This window comes from Lonchura striata, chromosome 1, assembly GCF_046129695.1.
Source record: "Lonchura striata isolate bLonStr1 chromosome 1, bLonStr1.mat, whole genome shotgun sequence".
NCBI classification, from domain to species: Eukaryota; Metazoa; Chordata; class Aves; order Passeriformes; family Estrildidae; genus Lonchura; species Lonchura striata.
In genome coordinates, this window is record NC_134603.1 from 129,766,695 (window position 1) to 129,786,049 (window position 19,355).

At 36.5% G+C, this 19,355-nt stretch overlaps 1 protein-coding gene across 1 annotated transcript in view; it reads left to right on the forward strand.

The window, feature by feature from the left end:
• Window positions 1-19,355, forward strand: part of THSD7A (thrombospondin type 1 domain containing 7A) — a 264,728-nt gene that overhangs the window by 140,049 nt on the left and 105,324 nt on the right. Inside the window, exon 5 of the mRNA XM_021538341.2 lies at window positions 8,216-9,041. Coding sequence (XP_021394016.2) covers window positions 8,216-9,041 — 826 coding nt within the window. The remainder of the gene's footprint in view (window positions 1-8,215; window positions 9,042-19,355) is intronic.

A 19,355-nucleotide genomic window follows, 5' to 3' on the forward strand; every position in this document is an offset into this window, starting at 1 on the left:
AACCATGCTGCTTCAATTAAATATTCCTTTTGTGTGTTCATTTAATATTCATTTTGTCTGCTACTCCTATACTATGTAAAGGGAAAATGAACAGTGAGAGGAATTTGTGCTAAAGAAATTTGGAGGAAGAACTGTTTTAAAACTGAATAATGTTTTGGGAATTAGCTTAAGTTTATAATAAGCCTAAAGGAAAGGATTTCTTTCCAGGTGATAACAACAATACAAAGCCAGAAATGTTCTGCACTGTGAGCTGTCAACCTTTCATGTTTGTGTATGTGCCAGTATATACTTCAGAAAAACATGTTGCCCTACTACTGCAAGCTGAAGGCTCTTGATAGCTTCAATGCAGATAGCAATTTTCAGGATGTCACGCCACTGTACAGTCAAATTACTTTGGGCAGAAATGTGTTATGAAAAGTGTGGACCCTGATGCAGTTTATTTTAAAAATTGAATGTGTAGAGCCAGAGCAACAAAATAAATATTAAACAGGGACAAATATAAGAAGGTGGTTGAGGGTTTTTTAATAAAAGTATTGAATTAGGTTTTCAGCCCTGGCTGTCCAGGGCAGATGAAGAACTAGCATTATATTAAAAAGAGGAGAAAAATTATGAGGCCATTTAATTTTTTTATGTTTGTTTTCCTTTTTTTTTTTTTTTACTGTAGAAATAGGTACTTTTTAGCCTATGTTTGTAACAAATAGAAAAAAGAGTCAATATCTATTATAGTTGTCACAATATTAAAACACAGAAAAAAACAGAGTAGCCAAATAACCTCTCTACCAAGTGAAATGTGGTATTAAAACTGCCATGAATTACAGCACAAGAAACCACATCAACACTGGGAAAGCATGTTGCATTCAACACTTTTGTTAGGAAATATACAATCTTGTCTTAGACACCATTTTCTGATGTATAAAATTTCATTTCCTCTTTGTTGGAGGAAAATAAATATTTGGTTCTAGTAATTGTGAGGTTCTAATATGACTGTGCTAATAAGGAAGCACTGATAAGTGTTGCCTTTTGTGATGTCAATGTCAGAATTTAAAAAGTTATGGTTACTCCTAGGTTTGTATTGTGTGCTACATTCATGATTTTTTAGAGAACTTGAAAAACAGATGGATAATGTTAATTACCATACCGTGAGTAGCATCAGGAACATATGTGAATGTATTTTCCCAATGGATATTAATAGAGGAACAAAAATAAAAAGGCCCACATTTTATTAAGTGCCTTAATAATTATATGCACACCTAGAAAGATAACTAGGAGACTGATTTTTATATGCTTTGATTTGCCTTTATTCCACTGTTTGAAGTACTCTGGAAAGTTGGGGAAACAATTGGCAATTTATAAATTAGTTTAATTTACATAACTTTTTAATGATATTATTTTATATTGCATTGTTAATTTGAGAAATTTCAAAAACTTTTTCTTCAGATTGTGAAATTATTTGAATTGCAGCGAGGCTTGAACTCTTCCTTATGCTATTAGAAAATAAAAAATTTGACCTAATGGTTAAATAATTTGTAGGCATATTTGATACTTTATTATATTCCTCTGAATTACAGGTGTTATGTTTTATTATGTTAAGAATCCTTTCTGTTTTTATCTCTCTTCTATATCCTAAATCCCTTTTCCTTGATACAGACACTGCCTTGCATGTTCTTTTCAACCTCTGAAAGAGGAGCCAAGAAAGACAAAGGCATTAAATAGAAGCAGCAGTCAAGGTGATCCATAGCACTCCTGGAGGGGAAAATTTGCTGGCAAACAGAGCAGGCAGTAAGGCATACAGCACCCAGGGAGTCCTGCCATGGCTGGGAAAGATGCAAAAATAAGGTTTTGTCTATCAGTGCTCTTCTACTGTGCTGGCACTCCCAGTAGTATAAATTACAGAATCTGTCTGTCCAAATGTGGCCAGCATGTGGTGTTGGCAGCATGACAGACTCTCTATTAAAAAAAAAAAAAAAAAAAAAAAAAAATTACTAGTAATTTATCTAGAATTACAGCATTTTGCTGTATTACTTTTTGTCACTGTGATAGACAATGTGTATGAATTATTGAGATTGTTCCCTGTTTTGACTTCCACAATTAGCTACTGCCTGTGATATAAATATTTTGTTGCAGCAGTGGTTGTTTTTCCTTTGTGTAAAGCAAATATAGATAATACAGGTATACTGTACCACGTTACAGATGTGCTCATTATATTTTAATTCAGCCAAGCAGATCTGCAAGTGATTTTGGCAAAGCTCTGAGGCTGCTGTATTCTTATGACCTGCTGTTCATCCAGCTCTTTGACCAGCTCCACTATCAGGAGCTGCACTTTGCATTCAGTGTCATTTTCTGAGTCCTTCAAATACTTCTTGATCTGTGTCTTTTTGACCTCTCTTGAGATTTACTGCTTAGGATTGAACTCTATCTTGTAATACTTGTGTCCTTTTGACTCAGCCCTGTATCACTGAGTTAACCTTTTTTGCCCTCTTCACAACCATTTCATGGTACAAAAAAATTTGGGGTCTCAAATATTAGGTAAGGCTAGCTTGTTTCTGAACTCAGAAAAAGTAGATTTTTGCTAATCAGTCTCCCAATAGTCCCATTAAATACAATCCTCTCAAATTACTGAAAACTAAGCTGCTCATTGTCTCGTGCAGTCTGAGTCTCTCTTCCTGGCATTAAACTGTTAATGCTACTTATAGGCACCAAACCAGTAACACAAAATGGGTCAGAACCAACTCTCATGGAAAGTACAGCAAAATTCAGTTGAAAAGTGCAACTCTCATTTGTTAAAAATGTGAGTAATGTCCTGCTCAATGCTTTAAGATGTGTTTGGCGTTTCATGTTTGAGGATAGTTGGGGGATTATTTTGTCTTTTTATTTGTATGAGGAGAAGAGCTCAAGGGATTTTCACATAGCCTTATTTGTCCTGGATCAAAGTTCAAAGTACTTTTTAAAACAGAGATAGTTTTAATACCTGAAACAGTATTAAAATTTACTATATTAAATACAATTATAGCTTACTTTGTTCTCAGCTGCAAAACTGTCAGTGCTTAGTGGTGGTTTAGTTTTCAGTTTTTGACTCCATTGTGATCAGTCCCTGAAATTTCAGAAAAAACTTGCAGGAATGGTTAATTTACTTATGTTCCTGCTCTCTAAAAAAATAAATCTTAATCCTTCAGAAGCTTAGAGGGAATCTTAATATTGTATTTCACAGTAATCTCTTTACAAGACAAAGAATTAGAAATGACATTTTAAACTCACTAAGACTTCAGTGACAACTCCCAGAATAAAAAGAGGCAAGCTTCCTATTTATTTCTGTAACTGCCGTTTGTAAAACACTGATTAAATAAACAGTGGATAAGCAATAGTGTTTTCAGGAAACACTACAGGCAAAGTATAATTCATTCATCTAAGTATGTTTAGAACAAATCCAAAGAAAGACTATTTTGCATTCACAGCAGCAGCCCTTTTTCCCCAGTGTGGAGTGCACATGCATCCATCCCATTGGCAAGGCGGGTCTGGATCAGCACACAGCAGGGACAGCAGAATGTCTGTGTGAAGACTGCTTCACTGGGAAAGAGAGAACCTAAATAATATTCATAAAGGCCAAATTAAAATATTATATGAAGCCTTGATTAGGCTTGACAGGTTTCCTAAAGGCATTCTTGTTGTAACTAGTGCTTAACATCAGCTGAAGATTTGAGAAAGGGCAGCCACCTCCACCTCCTGCAGCCTTTACGTAATGGTGGGCGAGACTCTGCACTGTGTTCTGCTGAACTCTTTCATTCTGAGTTGCATATGTATGCTACTTCAGTTACTGTGAAATTAATTTTATCCCAAAATTACAAGCACAGTTGTAAATGTACTCTCCATAATGATACAATATAAAAAGCATAGTGCAGATACCTCTGTGCGATCTTCTCATACTTCTGAGAAGTAAACTTTAAAATGGATTAGCAGTACTTTAGGATTCATTTCTTTGATTTTTTGGAAAAGTCACAAAGCCCTTTTACTCAGGTCAGAGACATTTATTTTCCTGTTTTCTTGTGATTAATTTCAAAAGACAACCATGTCTTGCCTTGAAGCTTGCAATGTTTTTGGGGCCACTTAAAATAGAAGTAAATTATTGTAGGCTCTTGATAACTGGGAGAGAGATGGGTAGTTGTAAGACAAATTCGAGAGAAACTTCTCCTCTTTTCCTAATGCCCACATACAAATGCATAGCAGCAACATTCCTCAGCACGTGCTTGAGGTTCACTACAGTGACTTGTGAGTACAGGAAAATGTAACTTAAAGGGTAACAACCAAAGATTTCAAAGTGCACAACAGATAAATAACAGGAATATTGGTTAATGTGGATGGCAGAAATTGTTTACAAGAGAAAAAACGAATTGGTATTTCTTGGTATAATTTTGGTCAAAGCAAGTTTTTGTTAATACAGCTAATGTGGATGGCAGAAATTGTTTACAAAAGAAAAAATGAATTGGTATTTCTTGGTATAATTTTGGTCAAAGCAAGTTTCTATTAATACAGCTGGAAATACATGAAATGATAACTTTTTATTCTTTAAAAACTAAAGAAAGATATATATCAATTCTCCTTTACACTAAATAAGATTAATTAAGCTGTTGAAATTACTTGGATATTCATAGGTGTTTTGAAATTTATTAATCGGAAATTAGCTTTATGCTCTTGTTCTTGATGAATGCTGAGTGTGGAAGTGTTAGGGTTGAGGTCTTTTTTCTTTATGTTTTTATTTTTCTATATATTCCATAATCCCAAATGGAAATGTAGCTAGTTGTGAAGAATGGTATCAATTGTGGGGTTTTTTTTTGTTCCTCTACATATTAGAGCATGCATTAAAAACACATATTCACCCTGATTCTATCACATAGACATCAAAAAAGGTTTTTAAATTTGTGATTAAAGCTTTCCAGGTTAAAAGAAACACGAACAAGGAGTTGATTAGAGCATAGTTGTGACCACCAGGGTTGTGGGCTTGATCCCCAGATAGACTATTCACAGAAGGGCTGGATTTGATGACCCTTCCAACTAAGAATATCCTGTGATCCTGAGCATAGGAAAGAGAAACCATTTGAATGAGAGGAGGGCATGGCAGGGAGTGCGTGGCCAGGACTGCAGGGCCAGAGGCATTTCTGGAGACCAAACAGCACAGGACAGTTTCCTGCCATTTGAAATCAGGGAAGACATAGAGGGCAGGGAAGAATTATGTGTTTGTTGTTTGGTTTTGTTTTCTGCATTTTCTTTATCACCTATCTCCTGCCCCAAATTTTAACTTTCTGTGCAAATGAAATTTGGTTTGGTCAAGTGTGGAAGCACTTTAGTTTTTTGAGGAAGCTCACTGAGGACAAAGCCTAAACAGATCCTTGCCTCAAAGCTGTGGTTCCCTTCTAGACCCTGTCATAGTCATATAAAGTGTCCAGTGGAGTGAAAGTTTAAGCTTTTAGTGTACTTGCAATCTTCTTCTCTAATCAGGTTATTTTGTCTTTAAACTTAAAAATCAGCCTAACATAGATAAGAGAGAGGGTCAGATTAATCACTGAGAGCTCTGTGTCGACATGCACACAGAATTACAGACACTACTGAGTCTGCTGAAAGGGTCACATAAATGTGGTTTGTTGGTACTCACCTGTAATGATTTAATAAAATGTTTTACTATTTCATAGGACAAGCAAAATAATGCAATTTACTACATGAATCTATCTGTGTATTTCATAATTGTTTTGTATTCAGTTCTAAGAACAACATATTTATAATCTAGTGAAAACATATTTTTTGTCCAGTTAGCACAGTCACTTTACAGAATTTTTGTTTATGCTTACATTTCCAAAGGCAGTATTTATTTCATCAAGGCTGAGATTCTTAGACTTTTCAATAGTGTATACCTGCCTTAGAATTGTATTGAAGATGTTTTGATGACAAGCATGTTTTTTAGGTACAATGTGATTTTTTGACTATTGATGAATGGAGATGTGATAGTCCCAAGTGGGCAAAGTTTTCACCTGGGGTACAGTAACAACCTGATATTTAGAAAGAGAGATTTCTTCATTGAACACACAAACCATACACAAGGTGTAATGCCATGGTAAGGTAGAAATTTGTAGTTTGCAACATGAACAATTTCTTTCAATCATGGCTGTTTTTTGTATCTCTGCTGTAATTGAAGATTTCCTGCAGTCTTTATTTTTTAAAAAATGGCAGGTGTTCAAAGTGATGTTTTGAGGAAATGGTATCTCTCAATTCAGTGTAAATGCACCCAAATGAAATATAACAATGATTATATAAATTGTGGAAGACTGGTTAGAGATAAAGTAGCACGGTCTTGCTGAAATGGAAATTAAAATGTGTTTATGTTTAATATGCATTAATTTTTCTGGATAGCTAGATAGATCTTGGCAACTATAATTCAAACTTAATTTGCAAAAAAATATGGGAGTTTTCATGGGCTGAATCTGCCAGCTATTTTCAGCCAGCTAGTTTTCATTTTCAGGGTTTTAGAATCACAAATGAACTGTTCAGCCAGTTTTCACTTAAAAAAGAGGAACAGAAGCCAAGTGTATCATCAGCCTGTTCCCAGACTGGTACTGAAGGTAATGTTGGATGAACAGATTAAAATTGTGAGAAGCCAATGAGAGATTTAAAGCTCATGGGAATCAGTAATAAGATGTGGCTACATATTCCTTCCAGTCATTCAATGAGAAGATGTAAATAATTTTTATCTGCCATCGTTCATTTCACTTATTCCTGTGCAGTACCAAAATTATGCTGTTAACCTGCTTTGAAAATAATAAAGACGCAGTCTGGCTTCTTCAACAGCTTTACTCACAGTAATAGTCTTGTACTGGGGTCATTCAGGTGAATGAGGATTGTGTGGCTTGGCCCCAATTTCTTCATAGGACAGAGAACTCCTCAGTCAGAGGAATTGTCTTCTGTGTCTGCAGATAGACACGTTTTCTTTGGTAAATAGTTGCAGGGTATTTTTCTGAATTGCTTATTCTTTTGCTTTTATGTGGTAAGTCAATTCACAGCGTGTTTGAGGGTAGATCTTAAAAAACCTGAAAAATATAGGAGATTTTAACCTCTGGCTTGTAGATTTAATGTTGAACTGGGTGAATATTTCAGTTTTTAATAACGGATAAAGCAACTACATCCTCCGTCAAGGACATAGCCTTTTATTTATTTTTGTTGACATTTATTATATCAACATGTTGCATGTCAAATATTTACCATAGACCTTGCAGATTTAAGAAAATGTTAGGAACAAGTTACTCCTCGGTGTAAATTGGACACAAGAGGACACAAGAGGACACAAGAGGAAACTTTTAGAATGAGAACATCAGGAGTTGGAATAATCTCCCCAGGGAAGTGATAGATTCCTCAACATTGGACACTGTTAAGATCCAGTTGGACAACATGATGAGCCATCTTGTCTAGACTGTTCTTTTGCCAGAAAGTTTGGACCAGATGATCCTTGAGGTACCTTCCAACCCAGTATTCTATGAATCTGTGATTCAATAGCTGCTGTTATTTGGAGAGTTACCAGCTGATATGTGTCTGTCTTCAAGAGCTTATTCTATTCTATAATAATATCACAGATTGTGTGGGATGAACATTTTTTAGCTGGATTTTAATTTATATTTTAGTTATAATAAAGGAAAGACTAGAAGTGGCCTACTTCAAATCACCACTGTTTCCCAAAATTGTGTATTGTGTAGTTGTTCTCATTTTTGTACACAATATGGAAGGAAGAGAACACAATATTAATTAGCATCAAGGTATAAAGTTTAGTGCAGTAGAAATGCAATGAAAAAAATTCAATAGCCCAGGAAAAGCTATTCAGATGGATGAGGGAGATCCAATTCATGCCTTCAAGGGAAGAGCTTTGGCTCCTATCTTGGCAGCAAAACTAAGTTGTGAAAATGCGATTGCTTAGTTCATAGTTCTCTAATGTGATTAATTTATGTGTATGTTCAGGAATTATTCAATATTAAATATTCTGGTTGTCTAGGATAAAAAATGAAATGTATCTCTAATCATAAAAACAGTAGATGAAGAGTAATCCCATGCTTGTATTCCCAAAGTTTGAGTTTCTCCAAGGATGAAATTCTTAGACATAGAGGAAATACTGAGAGCTTGCTTTTGCAATATGGAAGAGAAATAACTTAAGTGAGCAATGTTAGCATCTTCTCTTGTTTTCCAGGTCCGTGGGGAAGATGCATGGGAGATGAATGCGGTCCAGGAGGCATCCAGACGCGAGCCGTGTGGTGTGCCCACATGGAGGGCTGGACCACGCTGCCCACGAACTGCAAGCAGCCCGAGCGGCCGGACAACCAGCAGAGCTGTTTCCGTGTCTGTGACTGGCACAAGGAGCTGTACGACTGGCAGATCGGCAGCTGGAACCAGTGCCGGCCCGTCCTCTCCCGCAGCCACGAGAAGCCCCTGGAGTGCCTCAGAGGGGAGGAAGGGATCCAGACAAGGGACATCACCTGTATACAGAAGTCCAATGGGGTTCCTGCTGAAGATGTCATCTGCGAGTACTTTGAGCCGAAGCCCCGGCAGGAGCAGGCGTGCCTCATCCCGTGCCGGCAGGACTGCATCGTGGCCGAGTTCTCGCCCTGGTCCGAGTGCTCCAAGACCTGTGGCAGTGGGCTCCAGCATCGGACTCGGCACGTGGTGGCTCCGCCGCAGTTCGGCGGCTCAGCTTGCCCCAACCTCACCGAATTCCAGATGTGCCAGTCCAGCCCGTGCACGGCTGAAGAAAGCCTGTACAGCCTAAATGTGGGACCATGGAGCGCATGCTCGGTGCCCCATTCAAGACAAATAAGGCAAGCGAGGAAACGAGGGAAGAACAAGGACAAGGACAGAGAAAAGGTGGTTCGAGATCCTGAGGCTCGCGAGTTAATTAAGAAGAAGAGGAATCGTAACAGACAGAATAGACAGGAGAACAAATACTGGGACATACAAATTGGGTACCAAACAAGGCAGGTCACGTGTACTCACAGAAATGGGAAAACTGCTGCTTTGAGGTAATCACTATTTATGTTTGAATACTTTAATTTTTATCTGTTTAAAGTAAGACATACATAAGTGGATTCTTTTACATAAACCCAAATCTCAAAATGGAGCTCATGCTATTTCCATTTCTACATCCATCATCAAGCTCAAGTGTTTGCTGTGATGTGAAACATTCAAACTGTGTTAGTGATCATACTAAGTGTCACGTACATGTGCACTATTAAGCTGTGCTAGTCCCTAGCCTCTGTTTCCTTAAATAGATTCCCCCCAAATGCTTGAAGATACATGTCAAATGTCTGCTCTGTTTCTGTGGGTTCAGGCAGGCATCTGCTCTCTAACAAGCATTTTTGAAATAGGTGATGCAGATGATGGGCACAAAGACTAACAACAAATTGGACTGAGTCAGACTTACATTAAAAGTATAAAACGAGAGAAGGATGCATGAGAAAGCAGCAGCTACTCATTCCAGTGTATTTTTTAAAAATAGATGAGCATGAAATATTGTTTGTCCCTCTTGATTCCTGTGGCAAAATTTCTGAAAAAGACTAAAACCTCTTTGTTTGTTTCATGTACTTCCTCTATTTCTTTCTCATCTGTACATTTATGCTGTCTGCCCTGGGTTTTTTCTGATATTTATTTTTATATTTTGATTTATTATTTTACTTTTCAAGAGTTCTGTCAAGCACTGATGTTTTTATAATTCTTTCCACAGGCTTCTGGATGCATTTCTAAAATTGTATTATCTTTGATTTGTTTTATCTGGAATTGTCTTGCTAGCTCATGTATTTCTTTCCAATCCCCCCAGAATGTTTTTATTCAACTCAAATATCTTCTTTCAGTCTAGTCTTCCTTTCTTTGGTGTGATTCTATTTCCTGCCCTCTAGTTCAATGCCTGATTAATCAATTTTACTTCAACTGTGAAATGACTAGGATATCTTGCTGAATGAGACTGACAGTCATTGCTGCTATGTTAGTGTTTAGGAACTTCTTTCAAGGTGTTTTACTTCTGAGTTTTTGTTGTGCCATTTAAAGATTCTATCACAGAACATGCAATTGCTTCCACCTTTTCATTTAGAAACCAAATAATACTTTTTTTTTCTAATGTAGAAACTTTTATTTTAATACAATTCCTTTCAAGACATGATCCAGCAGGGAAAGAGGAAAATGAAAAAGTTCCCTGGTTTAAGGGAAGAACTGAAAGACTTGGGTTGTTTAGTTGAAGGAGGGACGTATGGGTGAAGATGTGAATGAAATCCTATGAGTATGTAACAAGCCATCACAAGAAAGAGTGGAGCAATCTACTCTCTATATTATGGATATATTGGAAAAGCAGTAATGGGCAGATCACAGCAGTCCTGATTGAGGCTAGGCTTCTCAATACTGGGAATAATGAGACTGGAGAAAATTGCTTGGACCATGTGTGGCACCTCCATCTTCAAAGGTTTGTAAGCAAAGGCTAGAAAAATGCATGTGTCAGTGATGATACTCCTGAAGTAGCTCTTGATTAGGGAAGAGGGACTGACTGCATAGTTTTTTTGCAGTCTCTTCTAGGTCTAGTTTTCTCTAGTTCTTTAAGATTTTGCCACACTTCAGTGAAGGTCTTCACAAGAAATCTTAAAATCAGCAGCTCAGGCAGTCCCAGGTGTTGGCTGCAGCACAATCTCATTGGTAAAGCAAAAAACTGTCTTTACTCCTTCCTTTTCCAGCCTCACATCATGCAGCCCACACTGTGCTTAGCCCAGGAACATAATTACCCTTTAAATACAAGGAATAATTTATTGTACATCAGTTGCTATCAGACAGCAGCCAGGCACTCTTTTTGAAAGTCCCTAAGTTTTTGAAAGGTTAAGAAAATTATTGAGTAAAAAAAAAGGAAGGAATGACCCAGTCATGCCAAAGCTCTGATAAATCGTAAAGGAAAGTAAAAGTATAGTTGGAAGTCAGTGGCATACTTTACTCATCATCTTTACACTCACTCTTGAATTCACTTAGATCACCAGCACTGTCTTAAGTTCTGATACCACAGTGTCTTGTGCAATTTGAGGCTGGTATAGGAAGTGAATGAAACTCTCTTGCCTCAGGCAGTGAAACAATAGATAATACAATGTAGGATCAATTCTTCAAAGAGGTGAAAATTAAACAAATGATGCAGTGAGCATTTTTATGTCTAATGGAAAAATTTTATGTTTTAATTGCACAAAGGATTTGTAGTACTCTTCACATCAATTTTAATATAGACTTTTTTTCCAGTTACATAGAATAAACAAGAAGATTTGGTGAAATTACTCATGTGAGAAATTCTGGTGCTGGCTGGTAACATAGCTTTTAGAGACCAGTGTATATCAGCTGTATATCCATTTACATCATTTATGCTGCACCCTTCACTAAGCAATCAAATGCTTTATTCTGTGACTGCCATTGCAGAATCTGAAACAATAGAATTATTTTTCTGCCTGGGGTGTCAATGCAGCCAGCTCAAATGATTTTATAATTTACATCACTGTAACTGTGTTACTAAATAATATAGACAAGAAAGGTGACTGGAAAACCTGCTGTTCTCATGTGAAATGCTCTGCAGCTTAAATAGTCCATTTTCAGTGAGTTTTGACTTTAGCAATCAGAAACAATCAGCCCCCTGGCAGCATGACTGAAAGAAGAATAAAAACCCTCAGGCGAGTAATATTTTTTGCAGAGATAGCAAAATTGATATTTTATAAAAAGGGTTTTTAAAAAGAACAACTTTCAGAAGGGTGCTACAGAGAAAATGGTTCTGTAACACTGTCAGCAAAACTTCAAAAAGGCAAAATTCTCTTGACATATCAGCACGCCAGGCATGGTAAAGAGAAGTGAAACAAGAAAATCAAAGTTTAATTTATATACTTTATTGCTGAGTGAACAATAGATATTCTCCCGTGAAGGATGAAATATTGGATTTCATATTGCTCATTCTGCAACAATGTATGTGTTACACAGCTATGTTCCCCTTAGTCTGAATTTCTGGTACACTGAAAACATTTGAAAAATAGGAATGTTAAAGGAAAAAACAAATTCAGTAATTAAAAGTGGCTTAGAAAATAACTTTTCTCTGGATAGCTAACAAAATCTAGACAGTGCTGCTGTTAGTGTAGAGGACAATACTTGATTGTCTGAAATGTTCCTCTTTGATTAAACTGGGGTTTACCAAAGAGAGCTGTTAGACAACAAACTGGCAATGTAGAGAAACATCAAATGTATGAAGAAGCTAATTTTGAGTTGCAAACCTATTTGTCCTATTACAACTTGTGATTATCATGCATCATGTTAAGCCTAAAATTTTCTGTTGTAATATAGACTTTCTTTGTGAGAAGACTTTAGTGAGAAATGTAACAAAAATGTTTGGCTGGTTTGTAGAAGTTGAAGAAAAGTTTGGGTTTGTTTTTTTTGGTTTTTTTTTTTTTGTTTGTTTGTTTGTTTTAAAGTTCATACAACTTTTTTACTTAAATGCTTTCTAGGGACCCCACTAGATTGGGAAATTTGGAAGGACTTGAGCAGAGACATTTATAACTATAAGAATATGGGGCAGAACTAGAATATCGTGACCTGTATGTTTCTGGGCTTCAGCAAAGATTTTGAAATCCAGTGACAAAGCACATCGTGTTCTCCTGAAGCATCTGATCCATAAGTGTGGGGACAGGTTGTCACTGCTAAGAGTCACTTAACTCAAATGGCTGGAAAGGGGACTGTAGTTAAAGCAGTTCTTCAAGGATGTAACTGCCTCTTGAAAAAAAAAAATCCAGGATTTTCTGTATTATTTCCTTTCTTTTTCTTCTTGTATCATTTGGATACAGCTTGTTTTCTTGCTTACTCTCATACCAAAACATCTCTGAGTGAGGGGAAGTATGGAGGAGATCACGTAGGAAAGCATCCCCACCAGCTCTTGTTGCAGTCCCCATAAATGGTTAATACTCTCTTGGCAGCACCACTGTGGAAGAGACCTGTATGTGGAGATGAACCTTATTGGTGATCTAAATGACCTGAAGTGAGAATTAAAAAAAAAAAAACCAGTAGAATTTTATAAATATCCTGAGCTTTTATTTATTTGTTAGAATATGCAATTACAATTGTGGAACAAAATGAAGAGCCGAAAAGAATCCAAAATTTAAGACACGCCAACTATTTATTTAGCAGATTGTGTTAGCCTTAATGCATTTGATCATATGATCATCTTTGATTTGTTTCACCTTTGTTCCTCTGAGAAAGTACTTATTTTTCAATTATTTTCATCTTCTTCACTGATTCTGTGCATTCATTAAATATCTAGAAAAATATATCCACATCTTGTAACAAATTTAACTCTTTTGGAAGTTTTCATAATTATTTTATTGTAGTGTTTTACTAAATTTCAAGTTTTGGAGAGTTTGAGCTTCTATTTATTCCAATACTATAGTTGAGACATAGAGAGGACAGTAGGACTAAAATTATTGAATGGTCTTGTTGATGTTGGGCATATGTAATGCTCAATTTTTTATTTTACTTCACAAAGATGTGTATCTGCTTAAGCAGAGTCATGATACTCACTACTGGCCACAGGTGTTAAGCTGAATAGCCAGAAATTAAGGAATTTGGGAATGGCCAATTGAGGATTTCAACTGATGAGTGAATAATACTCAAGATAGTGTCAGGAAAAGCAAGGAGAGAGAATCTCTTCTTCTAGAATGGCATTTTAGCTTTATTTTCCTTTCCAGGTCCTGAAACCTCTTAAGCCAATGCTCCCATTCTAAATCATAAAATAAATGTCTGCATTTACTTTATGAGCTTACACTCATATAAACTATAAACTGTGTGAAGGAGGAAAATAAAAACCAAGCCAAACCATCAGAAGCCTGTTGCTTTATTTATGGCACTGATTTGGAAAGCAGACAAGGAATATGCTGTCAGCAAACAGAGAAAAGATTCAGACACACAATACAGCAGTGCAGTTTGTTGGGCCCTGTAATGTATCCCTTGCTTAGAAAAAAAAATCTTAAGAGATTCTCTGAGCTTCTCTGAGCCTCTCCAGGAGGCAACAGGCAGAAAGGGGGATGTGAAGGTGGCAGTGGTTAAGGTGCAGTAACTTCAAGGAGATAGCTGCAGAAAGGTGCGGAAAATAGCAATGCAGAGAGGATGGGTTGTGGAGATGGAGCATAAGCAACCTTTTGTTTGTCACTGAGGACCAGATGAGAGCACGTTTGTCTGCCCCTGTTTTTTATGTTACTGCAAAGGCAGCTCTACTGCTGTTTGTAGAGGAAGCCTCCAAGCTCATCATACTGTGAGGATTTAAAAGCCGTAAGTGGCTCACTTACAAAACACCTGTAAATATCACAAACTTGGATAATGAGCTATATTACAGTCATCATGATTCATTAATTTGGAATTATTTAGAGCACATTCTGTTAACATATGGAGAACAGGGAAGAAGAAAGAAATGTTGGATGAGAAACCTATTGATAACTAAAAACTACAGGGCTAATTATCAGGTGGATTGGGATAATAAAAATGTAAACTATTATTAGAGAAACAGGATTCAAATGTTGCTTTCTTATAATTTTCCATTATGCCTTTAGAATTTCCATGAATTTAAAAGTAGCAACATCCTGTAGTTTTTTAAGGTGATTTTGGTGGAGATAGTAATTTCTGTGGAATGAGTAATATTATTCAATGGGTATTCCTTTCTATTCCAAGTACCTGCTTCATCATCTTACTGAGGCTGCTGTTTTGACAATGACTTGTCAGTATTGTTACACATTTGACATACCATGCCCAAATCTAGATTTAAGATGGAAACGTACACACCATGCTGAATAATTGAAACAGCAATGAACAATTCCTTTTTCCACACCATATTTTAACTCCCTTCATACAGTGAACAGTTCTTCTGTCATCTAGATGTATGACATTCACACATTTCTGTGCAAATCATCAAGATTGGGTGCCTTTCTCGTATATAGTTTTTATTAAAATACATGTAATTGTGTTCCTTAGCAAAATATAATAGGCTATAATGTAATGAGGGTTATACTCCATGTTCTGATACTCTCTTGTAGCAATAAATCCTATAAATGAATAAATTATTTTCTTGAATGAATGTAGTGTTGAATTTTCAGCTTCAACCTAGAGATTATGTTGCACAGTGGTAAATTGAATTACGCACTGAGATCTTTAATGAAGATTCTCCTACACTGTAATTTTATGCAGCTTTTCTGCTTCATTGTCAGTTAATCTTAATTGACCTCAATGTGACAAAATAAATGTTAATTAAGGAATATTTTAATTTTTTTTTTATTTCCTATAGGGAACAAACTAGAATGTATTACTTTTTATATTTATTTTGTATTTTGGTTTTTGTTTGGGTTTTTTATTATAATTCTAAGCATAGTCTGGGACTTGGAGTATGCGCTTGTTTTCTCAAACAGCTTAATAAAGTTATGGTATGGGAGCACATGAATTGAGCATCCTCCTGGGACATATTGTCCCTCAAGGTGGAAATGCTCAGGACTCACACACACGACTCCCCAGAACATCAGGGTTGGCTGTTTCAGTGCCTAACTTTCAGCAGTCCCACTGGAAATAAAATGTGTGGCTCACCTCCTAATACTGACCACATTTTTTGCAAATGCTGGACAATGCAATGGAGCCAGTGATACTGCTAACTCTAAGCATCAATACAGGCACCAAATCTAAACTAATGCCTGAAACACAACTAATAGTAGTTATATAACTTTCAGTAATATATTTCTTTATATCTTAGTGTTAATACTGCAAATTTTAATTCACAAAGCTCTGCATTTTGGGTTTTTTTTTTGTTTTTGTTTTTTGTTTTTTTTTTTTTTTTTTTGTGTTTTTTTTTTTTTTTTTTTGTTTTTGTTTTTTTTTTGGGGTTTTTTTTGGGTTTTTTTGGGTTTCTTTGTTTGTTTGGTTGGGGTTTTTTTTTGTTATTTTAGGTTTTTTTGCTGATAACCCTGGGGATCTAGCTGTTATTTTGGGTCAAAGTAGATTCTGACTAATGCTATGCAATGAAAATTCCCATTGACAAAGGGAAATTCCTCTCTAAAGCTTTAATAAGTCATCTCTGTAGATTCTTGCCAAATAATCTGCTCTGCCAATTTCAAAATTGTCTGTAGCATGAGATATGCACGCATGTCACTGTATCACTGGACTGTGAAAGATAGCATTCTCACTGAACATTTTTGCTGTCTTGTCTCCTCAGACACTCATGGCATCTGCAACAGCCCCACAGCAGGTGCTGTTGACACTTGTTTGGGTAGAGTAGCACCCCTTGTTACTTTGACCTTGTTTTTTCTTGACACAGTAGCTCTGTCTTCTCTGTCTTCTACTGTAGTGTAGAAAGCCTGAGTGATCTTGTTATTTCAAAATTGTTTGGCAGAATTAGTTAAACTTGTGAAAGGATCATGGGAAAATAGTCTTGTGAAAAACACTTAAGTGGACAGTATTGGAATTGTAAATGCATAGAAGTGGACTCATTGTGTGATTATAAAGGCCCATTATACCAGGAGGTACTAACAGTTTCTCAGAACAATGTGCAAGATGACCAATACTAAACAGTACAGCTGTATGGGAAATGAATGAGGACTATGTCATTTTCTACTAGCAAAAAGTACAGGCACTGTATTTTCACTGACTTCCTTAAAGAAACAAGTTGGTACCAACCATAAATTGAACCTCTCAAGGACAACTAGACTTCACAAATGGCATTTGATGTCTTCAGAGTAGATCATGGGGGTTATTGAAGCTCTGGATTAAAATCACTCTATTATTATTCCTGTTGTCTAGTACCTGCATATTAAATATAATTTTTTAAAATTTCATTTTATTTATGAGAAAACATCCTTTTTTTTTTTCTTTAGGCAAAATACTTATCACAGTCTCTTTTAAAATCCACTATACTTGTGGTCCAAGAATGGCATAGAGTTAATTTGATTATTTTACTTCAGCGGTTGAAGTATCCAACAAGCTGTATGAACTCTGAGGAGAACACTGCAAGGAAAATAAATAATTTGTTGCAACACATCAGAACATTGTGCTTGATTTTTGCACCTGTAACTCCAAAATCCCTCTTACTGAGTATGTCTTAAGGTTCCCGGTGGTCAAATAAAGAGCAAGGAGAAGATACTCCACATACAATATTAAGATGTGGATTTAATTCCAGATAATGCAAAGGATTAATATTCAGTATGAATATTGTTGTGTTTCCTCAGGCTTCCTGCCCATGAGTGTGATCATTCAAAGCTAAAACTGCAAAGCATGAAATTGCACACATGGGTCCTTAAAATTCAAAGGTTGATTTGACCTTCTGACCTAACCAGATCATTTCTGCAAGGTAGACCTGTTAAGGGTGTGAGCATCTAGGCTGTGGGTCTGCCCATGGGTCACCAGATTTCCCAGCAGTTTAAGCCTGAGCTTTTCTAGGATGTGATGCTAATGAGTGGTGTGGTACAGATTTTAACCCTTTCTTCACTGTACAATTACTTTTATGAGAAGCAGATTTAAAATAATTTCTGAGCAAACTGCTGATATTCTCTCCACTGGGAAAAGTAAAATATGCTTATACTCAGCTTCAGCTTTAAATTCTTTTTGTTGCCTTAAGGATTCTTTGGGAGTTGGGCCAACGTTCATGCATGCCTGTAGGTTGTCTCTCAAGGATGCTGCCCAGCCTTGTAGCTTGTTTTAGTGTGATTTACAATGGCTATTTTCAAACACAAATTTGCTTTCTTCCAAAAGATTCCACTAATTTTAGTTTGACCTTCTGTCAAAAATTTCAGCCTTTGCAAGCCTACTTCTCTGTATTTGTGTATGTGTGTAATTTTGGTTTTTAAGTGCTAAACTAACATGTAGTTTTGGTGTTCTGCAAATAATTAATTATTGTTCCAAGTCTTTCTGCAAATGAGTTTGGCGAAATGGGCTTGTGTATCAGCAGTTCTCATCTTGTGGCTGGTGGTAAAGGTTGGAAACCATTTTTCTAATGGCATTCAATGAAGAAATATTTCATTAAATCAGCAAGAATTCAGGAGAAAATCTCATGGTTCTTGATGTAGCTGATTGTGGGAGATACCTGATGGTGTGCAGGACTTTTTGTCTAGGAAATAGTTAAATTATTCTGCTCTGAGGGAGTCCACTGTGGTCTTTTTTTAAAATCTTCCAGGTAGTTCTTGCTCTTCTTTCTTAGGATTTAGATTAAGCTTTTCAAAAACTTGTTAAAGAATTTTGGATTTCCTTAAAATGTTGATTGTCCTTTGATCTGAAACCTTCAGAAGCAGCTACCTTTCTCTGCTGAACTGCTGAACCTCCTCTTATGATATTCAGTATGTGTTTCTTCCAGGCAGATAGCCTAGTTTTTGGTTGTATCTTCTTCAGTCCTCTAAAGTTTTTAATTCATTCATTCAGTCAGTCACTCTTGTTTGTTCAAAACTTAATTGTATTCTGTTGCTGGGGTTTTGCTTTGGAGAATGCAAGCAGAACTCCAAAAAGAAAAATGAAGTTCCTTCCCAAAAGGAAGATAGGACAAGTTCTGACTCCACAACTCTTCCTGATCTTGAAAGGCATGTGGTATCTCATCACTGTGACACTATTTAGTATGAGAGAGCCAAGAGGAGGAAGAATGCCATTTTTCCCTAGGTTTTGTGTGGTGTCTGATGATATAGATGTCCTTTGAGTTTCTCAATGAAGCTGGCTGCACTGGCTCTGGCTCTCTGACAGTCTCTGTGTCTGCTTTCCACACCAGTGGCAAGGGTAGGTCAGTCGTGCCAGGACAGGAGCAACTGGGCAGATCTGTGGGTACATGTACAAAGAAGTCTAGAGTAACAGGAGCCAAGACCCCATGGACATAATCCACTGCTACATCAAATAGTCAACTTGGATCTAAAAAAGTCACAGTTTTCAATTTAAAAAAATGAAAATTTTCATTTAAGTCCTTTGCAGTCAAAGCCCTGTCTTTTGTTCCCCCTGAGTGCCAAGAGTTTATGTTGGCATCAATCTCCTGAACCGTAGCCATGCTATTAATTTCAGAATAATGGAAATCTCTGTATGTAATCAAATGGAAAATCAGCTAAAGAAAAAACAAATATATCAGAATTCTGGGAGAATGAGTATAGTGAATGAAAGTAAGGAACAGTAACTGTGAAAATTTCATTAATGAAAATCAAAGCTGAACGTGGATAATGGGAAAACCAAAGTTGAATGCTGATAATGGTGAAGGAATAGAGGCAAAATAATGCAGACAAAAGTTATTGAAGAGACTATTAACTTGCATTAACTTTGCCAGCTGGGCTTCATTACTTTACATTATAGTC